The sequence below is a fragment of the Jaculus jaculus genome, chromosome 7 (assembly GCF_020740685.1).
Source record: "Jaculus jaculus isolate mJacJac1 chromosome 7, mJacJac1.mat.Y.cur, whole genome shotgun sequence".
NCBI lineage: Eukaryota > Metazoa > Chordata > Mammalia > Rodentia > Dipodidae > Jaculus > Jaculus jaculus.
The window spans coordinates 2,635,306-2,646,251 of NC_059108.1; the positions used below are offsets into that span (position 1 = coordinate 2,635,306).

Here is a 10,946-nt window from a genome sequence, read left to right on the forward strand (position 1 = left end):
GTCCCAGGGCTATGGAAAACATGCCTTGGCATTAACTGCCTCTCTTGGAATACTCATATATTGTTTTTAAACACACTCACTTTTCTTTTGGGGTGGTGGTGGGGAACCCCGATTCTATGTGTGGCCCAGGAGACGACTGTATTTGGATGGCGATCGTGCTAACATTTCCTCCAAAGCACTTACCAGGAGCAGTGGCCTCAGATCCAGGATAGGTGCCTGTGGGGCCAACGTTTGAGGCACTAAAGCCAGGGCCATTGAGTGTTTGCGTGATGCCTTCATCCCCCGGCCTCACATCCCTGCCTTACCTGGCTCATCGGCTGCTCTGAGATCTCTCTACACACACACTCGAGTCTGATCCACAGTGGAGGGCCCTGTGCCCGCTTCACTACATGAAACAAGGCCACCAATGTGTCAGAAGCAACCCGGACACCTGGTTGCTCAGACCTTGAGGGAAAGTGGGGCTGGACCTCTGATCTTTGCCACACTGCTCGGCTTGCTCCTGTTTTTACCATCTCACCTCTATTGCAGCCAGCTCTGCAACTGCGCATGCGTGGAATTGCATCACAGTGACCAGTGTGGTTGCCTGGGGATATGCTCGGTGGCTTTTTGTAGCAGGGCCAGATGGTCTCCGGCGGCTCAGGTGGATGGTGCTGTGATGGAGAAACAGGGAGGATGATTAGGCAAAGAGGTGGTACTCACAGCAATGTTCACCCTGTGGGCGTGTTTCTCCCCCAGGGCACCCACCCGAGAAGCCAGACACTGTCTTTGCTGTTTTCAGGCCTGAGGAGGGTCCTGAAGCCAGAGGAGATGCCCCTGCGAGAAAGTGGGTCTTGTGCCATGGCCCAGGCCCAGGGGACTTCCTGAGATCCTATTCAGGGTTGGAGGATGGGTTTGTTGGGTGGCTGCCTCTGGCCCTAGGGGGCAGCTATCTCGAAGACAGCAACCACTCCACAACAAACTTCGCTAGAAACTTGCAAATGTGCAAAGCCAAAGATGGTGCTCGAGATGCCATCCTCCTTTCCTAGCTGCCACAGCTGGCCAAGAGAGCAACTTGGGACAGTATCAAAAATGGTGACCTCCAAGTGTGCAGGCTCCTTCTGGCTGTGGCAGGCAGTGCCCCACATGCCCTCCAGGCTTCACTGTCCTACCCCACTTGGTTTGTAACATTTAAGAACCTAGCTTGGCTTTTTACAACAGCTCTTCGGTGGCCCTAGCATGGTGTTTGGTTTCCTGAGATTATGGGGGACTCCAGAGTTCCTGGGAGCATGTTTTTGTGTCACCATGCATCTTGGCATAACACACTCTCCTTGTGGCAGTTGTTCTCCAAGCAATGTATCCCTATCCATTGTATCCTATATTTTCTTTACAACCCTTTATGTTCACGCCAAACATTTTTCTCAAGGTCACCACTGCCAATGTTGCAAAGTCCAACAGCCATTTTTCCTGCCTCTCTTTACTCTGCCAATGGTATCCACTCAACACTGATTTTTCCAATTCAATTTCACTTGGCTTCTTATTCCTCAGTTTTCCAGTTTATGTCCCATCTCTGATCCTCCATCTTAGCTCCTTTGCTGGTCTATCCTTTTCCTTGATTCTTCATGTTGGAATACAACACAGCTCAGTTGTCAATCTTTACCCTCAGGTCCCTAACTTTACTCTGTCTCAGGATTTTAAGTATGCATTACTATTCACCATTAATATGCTCCCTAGGGAAGTACACAGTTATGTTCAAGCGCATAGTCAGTACTCCATTCTCTGCACAAGATGTGTCAAATGTAACAGTCCAGAATTGAGCCCTCAGTTTTCCTCCCTAACGGAAATACAACCTTTTTCCATTTTATTTGATGGAGTCTTTCAAGTTACTGAGAACCAAAATCTGAGTAAGTTCACTGAGGACTTTTTCTTTCCAATACCTAACACTTATCCACTAAATAACCTCATATTTATCTTATATAGGATACAATCACTTACCACATCCATAGTGACATGACCCTGGCCCAGGCCATCGGTATTTTTTATCTGCATCATTGCATGACCTCTTACTCTCACTTTGCACCTTTACAAAGGCTGCACATCAGATCATAGCCTCTGTGCAAATCCTCCCATGGTTGACCATATCCCTCAGGATAAACTGCAAAATGTGTACAAGCCTTATAAGATCTGTCCTGTCAGCTACGCCCAATGTTCAAGTACAACATCAATTCCTACCGTGCAGCCTTCGTTCTATATTCCCTCTGCCTGGGTGTGGTCTCCCAGACTTCCTCATTCTCCACTTCCAATCTTGGTCCTAATCCTTAAGTTTACTTCCCATCTCCTTTTCAATGACCTTTTCCATACTTTAGTAATCATTTTTAAGACACTGCTCTCTCTGCAGCCCAGGTTGTCTCAAAACTTACTGTGTAGTCCATGATCCTACCTCCACCTCCCTAGTGTGGGATTGCGGGTATGGCCTCACACCTGATGACTGTGTTCCATAAAATATTTTATACATGGCTGGGTGTGGTGACGTATGCCTTTAATTCTAGCACTTGGGAGGCAGAGGTAGGAGGATCACTGTGAGTTCAAGACCAGCCTCAGACTACATAGTGAATTTAAGGTCAGCCTGGGTAGAGTGAGACCCTATCTCAAAACACACACACACACACAAAAACTCCCAAAACACTATACTTAATTCATCTCCTGTTGGAATGTTCAGTAATAAACACTAAGGATAGTGACTGGATTGTAGTCAGTACCCAACAAATGAAACTATTTTAGCAGAACAGGCTTGGGTAGAGCAAGCCTAAGTATACTCAAGTATTCTAGCATACTTACTACCTTTGTAGGTATGGGCTATGTTCTCATTTCTTGTTCAGGTTACCTTTAAGTCAGTAGAGTTGGTTTCAGTTAAGGGTAGAGCAGGTGCTTGTAGTCAGAGACAGATCTCTTAACAAAGCAACATAATTTTCAGTTGTTGTGACTGGCCTGGCTAGTTGCATTATGAATGACATTACTGAAAGTATCAGGTAATGCTGATCATACCTGCTCAGGACAACTTTTACTGTTTCTTCTAACCCAGCAGCCTGGTTTGGCACTAGGTCTTCCTTATAAGATAGCAGGCAGTCTGACCAAATATCCTGCCTGAAAAGAATATTCAGTTTTCTAGTCCACATTAGCATTTTTGTTCTCAATACCATATATTTTCAAATTACATTTTATTTATTTGAGAGAGAGAGAAAGAGGCAGACAGAGAATGGGTGTGCCATGGCCTCTAGCCAATGCAAACGAACTTCAGATGCATGTGCCACCTACTGCATGTGTTTTATGTGGGTATTGAAGAATCAAACCTTGGTCCTTAGGCTTCACAGGCAAGAAGCTTACCCACTAATCCATCTCTCCAGCCCCTGTAGCCTTATATTAATGCCACATTTGAAGGTCTGTTTTTTGATAGTACCCCACACCTAAGTACAGTATTTTTATGTCCTTAAGAGAATGAGGGCAGCATTGGTGAGTTCACTCTAAAATTTAGATAAACACAGGCACAGGCAGACCAGATGTGGCATGATTGCTTCACACAATCATCAGGGTTGCAGACACCTTCTATACTTGACTTGACCATCCACAACACCCAGAAACATTTCCAGAGTCCTCATGAGGCTGTTGGGCCCCATTTCAGATGTCTACATTGTAAGCAGAGAAAAGAAGAAACAGAGAGGAAAAAGGATCTTAAATGTGCTGTCATACAAATACCACTCCTATTCTATTGACCCACGAGGGAGACATACATAGATTTTCAGTCCAGGAGTTGTTATTAAAAGGGAAATGTGTTTTTCAGTTTATGTCTCTGACACAAACTCAGAAGTTTTTTCACTGTAAAATAGTCTCTCCAAGTCAATTTTAGTTTAGTTCAAAAGACACACATTCAAATTTTTAAACATTTCTGACATTTATTTTGGCAATTTTGTCCATCATTTCTAAATACTATTTTTGAGGTCAGAGATGGTAGAACATGTAAATTTTGGGGCTTTGTGACACCTTACACCTCTCCTATATTCTGTCAGTGGTGTTCAATATGCCAATGCTTAATATGACAGGGTTTCTATAGCACATATTTCCTTTTAAAAATTCAGATGATATTTGAATAAAAGCTTTCTCACATTCATGATAGTACAGTACCCTACCAACTGAATAACCTGGGACAAATGTTAGTGGAAGATTTCTTGTCATCAACTGTATTCATAAGTACTCACCTTTCATACAAATCCTTTAAAATAACAATGAATAGTACATAATATTTATGATATGCTATGTTCACAGCACTGTTCTAAGTGCTTTTATGTGTAATAACATAACATTTCCAAAACTCCTACGAGAAAAGCCATTACTCATAAGGCTATCTTACAAATGATTAAGCCAAAGGACGGGATACTTAGGATAAATGTCACAAAGGAAGCATTCTGGTATAATCATACTGTTGACAGAGACATTTTCTACTGCAAAGGCCTTTCTATATTTATTGTGTTAACAATAATTTTCTTCTTCAACTTGTTGAAGTTTAGTAGGATTCTTGTAATGAAAGGTTTCCCATATGAATTAATGTTTCTATTCTCCCATGTAAATTCACTGGTGCTGGACCTTATGAGACAAATGTGCCCCATATTCACATCTGTAACACTTCTTGATGATAGATGACTACAGAAAGCTTTTTATTTTATCGATAATTCATATAAAAAATCTGTGAATTATGATTGTCTATTCAACATTCCTTATAGACAAAAGATTTCTCACTGACATGAATTCTCTGATGTTGTGTTAGTTGTGAACCACGAGTAAATGCTTTCTCACATTCCTTACACTGATAAGGTTTTTCACCAGTATGAATTCGCTGATGTCTAGAAAGGTGTGAGCTCTGAGTAAAAGCCTTTCTACATTCTTTGCATTCATAGGGCTTCTCACCAGTATGGATTCTCTGATGTAGAGTAAGTTGAGAGCCATGACCAAAGGCCTTCCCACATTCCTTGCATTCATAGGGCTTCTCTCCAGTGTGAATTCGCTGATGTTGTGTAAGCTGTGAACTACGAATAAAGGCCTTCCCACATTCCTTACAATGATATGGTTTCTCACCAGTATGAATTCTCTGATGCTGTAGAAGCAGTAAGCCACGAGCAAAGGCTTTCCCACATTGATTACAAACATAGGGTTTCTCACCAGTGTGAAGTCTCTGATGTTGAGAAAGATGTGAACTCTGAGTAAAGGCCATTCTGCATTCTTTACATTCATAAGGTTTCTCACCAGTATGGATTCTTTGATGCTGAGTAAGCTGTGAGCCACGAATAAAAGATTTTCCACATTCCTTACATTCATAGGGTTTTTCACCAGTGTGGATTCTCTCATGTTGAGTAAGTTCTGAGCCCCGACTAAAATTTTTTCCACACTCTTTACATTCATAGGGTTTCTCACCAGTGTGAATCCTCTGATGTCGAGTAAGGAGTGAGCCACGATTAAAGGCCTTTCCACATTCATTACAATGATAGGGTTTCTCACCAGTATGAATTCTCTGGTGTTGAGTAAGTTGTGAGCCATGACTGAATGTTTTCCCACACTCTTTACATTCATAAGGCTTTTCATTAGTATGAATTCTTTGATGTTGAGTAAGTTGGGAACCACGGATAAAGGCCTTCCCACATTCTTCACATTTGTAGGGTTTTTCACCAGTATGAATCCTTTGATGTTGCATAAGTAGTGAGCCTCGAATAAAGGACTTTCCACATTCCTTACATTCATATGGCTTTTCCCCATTATGAATCTTCTGATGCTGGGAAAGCTGTGAACCACAAATAAAAGCCTTCCCACATTCCTTGCATTCATAGGGTTTCTCACCAGTATGAATTCTCCTATGTAAAATAAGTTGTGAAAGCTGTGTAAAGACTTTCCTACATTCTTTGCATTCATAGAGATTCTGTCCAGTATGAAGTCTCTGGTGTAGATTAAGTTGTGAGTTCTGAGTAAAAGCCTTCCCACATTCTTTACATTTGTAAGGTTTCTCGCCAGTATGGACTTTTTGATGTCTGCTAAGTTGTGAACTTCGGATAAAGGCTTTCCCACAGTCTTCACATTTATAGGGTTTTTCACCAGTATGGATTCTATGATGTAAAATGAGTTGGGAGCTTTGAGTAAATGCCTTCCCACATTCCTTGCATGCATAAGGTTTCTCACCAGTATGAAGTCTCTGATGAAGACTTAGCTGAGAATCACGACTGAAGGCTTTCCCACACTGTTTACACTCATAGGGTTTCTCACCAGTGTGAGTACTCTGATGCTGGGTTAAGTGAGAGGCTCTCCTGAAGGCTTTCCCACATTCCTTACATTTATAGGGCTTCTCTATAGAATGGCATCTCAGATGTTGGGAAAAGTGCATATGCTGGCTCAAAATGGACATTTTATCATATGCAATTATTCCTTGTTTGAAATAGTCCTTCTGACTTCCTTGGTGCTTCTCCAATTTGCCTTTGACTTCTAAATACCTCTGGAGTTGGTCTCCTCATGCCCATGGTTTTCAAGTCTGTCACTGATTTCCCAATGAGATAATTCTGGATTTTTTAGTGTGTATTTTATGATGCTTTTATTTACATATCTTGAGCAAGTCTGAAAGGTAAAACAGCACATGCTTTCAGAGAAATAGAACTTCTCTAGTAGAAAAGATAGCAAAAAACAGTATCATAAGAAATTGCAGGAAATCTACTTGTGTTTTTCCAATATCATTTACCACAGACTACAGTATTACCTATCATATCAAAACCTACTATATACAGTTTCATTGAAATAATACTATTTTCTTTTCTATATAATGTTCTACTTCTCTCTCTTTTCTATTACAAAGATATATTACAAACTTAGTTAAGTTATTTTGAAAAAACATTAACTTGCTGGCATGATGTCACCTACCTAAAATCCTTTACTCAGGGGGCAAGAGGCAGGCGGGAGGATTGAGTTCAAGACCAACCTAGGCTACATAGCAAGACTTTATGTCAAAAAACAAAACAGGGCTGGAGAGATGCTCAGGTTAAGGTGCTTGCCTACCACACCTAATAATGTGAGTTTGATTCCCCAATGTCACCTAAAGCCAGATGCACAAAGTGGCACATAACTCTGCAATTCATTTGGCCTGATGTGCCCATTCTCATTCAATCTCTTTTTCTGTCTCTGTCTGCTTTCAAATAAATAGAAACTACTTTAAACCCTCCCCACCCCAAAACAGGACTAGAGAGATGGCTTAGCAGCCACTATAATCAAACTCCAGACGCATGCATCACCTTGTGTGCATGTGCAACCTTGTGCACGCATCACCTTGTGCATCTGGCTAGCATGAGAGCTGGTGAGTAGAACATGGGTCCTTAGGCTTCTCAGGCAAGTGCCTTAACTGTTAAGCCATCTCTTCAGCCCAACTAGCTAGTTTTACAAAGCAACACAAGACCTGTCTTTTGCTTAATAATTGATCATTCTGGTTGTTTTGTCTGAATACATAAAAGAATAATGTGGAATAATTAAATTCAGCTAAGTGACAGCTTTCCTGAAAGTTTGCATCCTATCTGAAAAAAAATCTAAGCACCAAGACCTTGAACTATAAATCTTTACAAGAATGGGACTATCCAAGACCTACAATTCAAAGAAAGGGAAAAAAATCCACCTGACTTTAAAGGAAAATGACAAGAAACAACTTAGTTCCATTAAGGACTTTTAATGAAAAATAAAACAAGAAGCTATGTGTAAGTCAACATGACATAAGCTCTGCTATTTCTCACATTCACCTGCATGTGTGAAACAGCAGAACAGACCTGTCCCATCAAAACCGGAAGTGTAAATGACTGAATATATGAAAATGTAAAATAGATGAGAATATCAAACTTCTAGAAATGAAATAATGTAATCAATGATAATTATAAGTTCCTTTAGAAAAGATCTTTTAAAGCAGGCTAGAGAAAACAAATTACCCACAAAGGAACAACAAGGAAACTGATGGCAGACTATTTTTTGTTTTATTTCTCAAGGTAGGGTCTTGCTCCAGCCCAGGCTGAACTGTAATCATCTGTAAATAAAAAAACAATCATGTGAAAAACCCACAATAAACATATAATCAAAGTAAGGCCTGCTGTTTAATGGAACAGAACTAAAAAACTGAAAGCTAGGCCAGAGAGATGGTACTTGCCTGGAAAGCCCAAGGACCCATGTTCGACTTTCCAGGTCCTATGTAAGCCAGACGCACAAGGTGACACAAGTGTGCAAGGTCACAAATAGGCACAAAGTGGCAAACGCGTCTGAAGTCCAATTACAGTGGCTAGAGACTTTGGACTTTGGCATGCTAATTCTCTCCCTGTCTATTGCTCCTGCTCTTGCTCTTACTCTCTTGCATTAAAAAAAAAAAAAGCGCCCAAAAAGGCCAGTCAGTTGAGCTTGCCTAAAAAACAAAAGCAACAACAACAAAAAACCCAACCCCTCCCCGCAAAACCCAACAACAAAAAACCTAAAAGCTGAGCTATATTCCCAGCACTCCAGAGGCTGAGACAGGAGGAGTGCAGTGAGCTCTAGGTCATCCTGGGCCAGAATGAAACCCTGCCTCAAAAAAAAAAAAAAAAAAAAAAAAAAAAAAAAAAAATTGGGCATGGTGGTGCATGTCTTTATTCCCAGCACGTGGGAGGCAGAGGTAGGAGGATTGCCATGAGTTTGAGGCCACCCTGAAACTGTATAGTGAATTCCAGGTCAGCCAGGGCTAGAGTGAGACCCTACCTAGGGAACAAAAAAAAGAAAGAAAATAGAACAAACAAAAAGCTCACACAAAATACCAGACAATAACATACTAGAGAGAAACCAATTAAAGTTAAAGAACTCTTTAACTATGCTTTCATTAAGTCACACAAATGCCGGAGTTTGCCGGCTGAAAGGGTTCGAGCCTGATGGGGAGTGAGGATTAAGGAAAGACAGGAGAAAGACTGAAAGCATGGACCCCAGTCCAGGGCTGAAGCAAGGCCTCAAGCCAGGACTGAAGACGTGGTTTATTTCACAACATTCCTTTTTTTTTTTTTTAAATTTTTTATTTATTTAGACTCCAGACGCATGCGCCCCCTTGTGCAGCTGGCTAACGTGGGACCTGGGGAACCGAGCCTCGAACCGGGGTCCTTAGGTTTCACAGGCAAGTGCTTAACCGCTAAGCCATCTCTCCAGCCGACAGCATTCCTTTTTATATCCTTTTACAATTTTTCCATGGACAAAGATTTTATGAACTTCACAAGTTTCTATCAAAAAACCCTTTCTGGGCTGGAGAGATGGCTTAGCAGTTAAGCGCTTGCCTGTGAAGCCTAAGGACCCTGCTTCGAGGCTCGATTCCCCAGGACCCACGTTAGCCAGATGCACAAGGGGGCGCACGCGTCTGGAGTTCGTTTGCAGTGGCTGGAGGCCATGGTGCGCCCATTCTCTCTCTGCCTCTTTCTCTCTCTGTCACTCTCAAATAAATAAACTAAATTAAACAAAAAATTTAAAAAAATAAAAAATAAAAATAAAAATAAAAAAAAAACCCTTTCTGTTACAGAGTTTTTGAACTTCAATCACTTCTCAGTACAAAACACCAGCCAAATGGCTGAATATACATAATCTTGCTTAAGAGTAGGTGCTAAGATCTTGCTGCCAAATGGCTTCCTGACACTAAATTTACATAATCTTGCTTACATGTAGGCTGCTATAGTTTTGCTAATGTCTTGCTGCCAGAAGCCTAGAGCTATGGATACAAGTCCAGCCAAAATGGCTTCCGACACACAAACAATAATAATAAGTAGTATCCAAATAAGGAGAAACACCCACAAGAATGGAAAAAGTGTTATTTCTTTTAACTTAGAAAGGGACAAAGATAACTTTAATAATATCTAGTGTTTATAAAAAGTATACTGTTTTACACTGCTGGCACATTCCTGATTAGAATTCCATGACAATGAAATATAGAATTGACTTAGAATGAGATTTTCTTTTTTCTTTTTCTTTTTTTTTGTATAATTTTGAGATAGGGTCTCACTCTGGTCCAAGGTGACCTGGAATTAACTATGTAGTCTCAGGGTGGCCTCGAACTCATGGTGATCCTCCTACCTCTGCCTACCAAGTGCTGGGGTTAAAGGCATGCGCCACCACATCCAGCTTTAGAATGTGATTTTCTTAAGCTGGGCATGGTGGCTCATGCTGTGGCCCAATACTTAGGAAGAAGAGGCAGAGGTAAGCATCTCTGTATATTCAGGGCCACCTAGTGCTACATGGTAAGACTTTGCCTCAGAAAAAAGAAAGAAATGTTACTCACCTCTCTACTGACTCTTGACTCATTGCCACAATGGTCACTCATTAATTTCATGGTATATGCTATCCTTTACATCTGTTTTTTTCAACTTCTTGGTCTTGAAGTCCTAGGGGTGGTGGAAAGGCAAATGGTTTACTGCAAGACTTCTGCAATGTAGTAAGCAAACATAATATTTTATGTAGGTCTTGCGATAAAAGGCAATTCCAAAGCTGAGCATGGTGGAGCACTCCTTTAATCCTTACTCTTTCAAAGTGCTGGCACTTGGGAGGCAGAGGTAGGAGGATTGCCTTGAGTTTGAGGCCACCCTGAGACTACATAGTGAATTCCAGGTCAGCCTGAGCTACAGTGAGACCCTACCTGAGAAAACAAAAACAACAACAAAAAAAGGTAATTTCAAGGCCAGGTGTGATGGCACACGCCTTTAGTCCCAGTACTTCAGAGGCAGAGGTAGGTGGTAGGTGGATTGCTGTGAGTTCAAGGTCAGCTTGAGACTACATAGTGAATTCCAGGTCAGCCTGGGCTAGAGAGAGACCTTACCTCAAAAAAACAAAAAGTAAACTAAAATTTAAAAAAAAAAAAAAGTGGCAGAGCCAGGCGTACTGGTGCACACCTTAATCCCAGCACTCGGGAGGCA

At 41.4% G+C, this 10,946-nt stretch overlaps 1 protein-coding gene across 1 annotated transcript; it reads right to left on the minus strand.

The window, feature by feature from the left end:
- Positions 1-3,912: 3,912 nt before the first annotated feature.
- LOC101600051 (zinc finger protein 420) lies at positions 3,913-10,368 on the minus strand. The gene is made up of 3 exons (XM_045155621.1): positions 10,316-10,368; positions 7,975-8,065; positions 3,913-6,624 (listed from the first exon to the last, which is right to left on the minus strand). The coding sequence occupies exon 3, from the start codon at positions 6,416-6,418 to the stop codon at positions 4,736-4,738; it is 1,683 nt and encodes a 560-aa protein (XP_045011556.1). The 5' UTR covers positions 6,419-6,624; positions 7,975-8,065; positions 10,316-10,368; the 3' UTR covers positions 3,913-4,735.
- Positions 10,369-10,946: the final 578 nt, after the last annotated feature.

What these genes read in the sequence shown, in the direction of transcription:
- LOC101600051 (XM_045155621.1), bottom strand. Translation starts at nt 6,418, where the DNA reads ATGTCCATTTTGAGCCAGCATATGCACTTTTCCCAACATCTGAGATGC.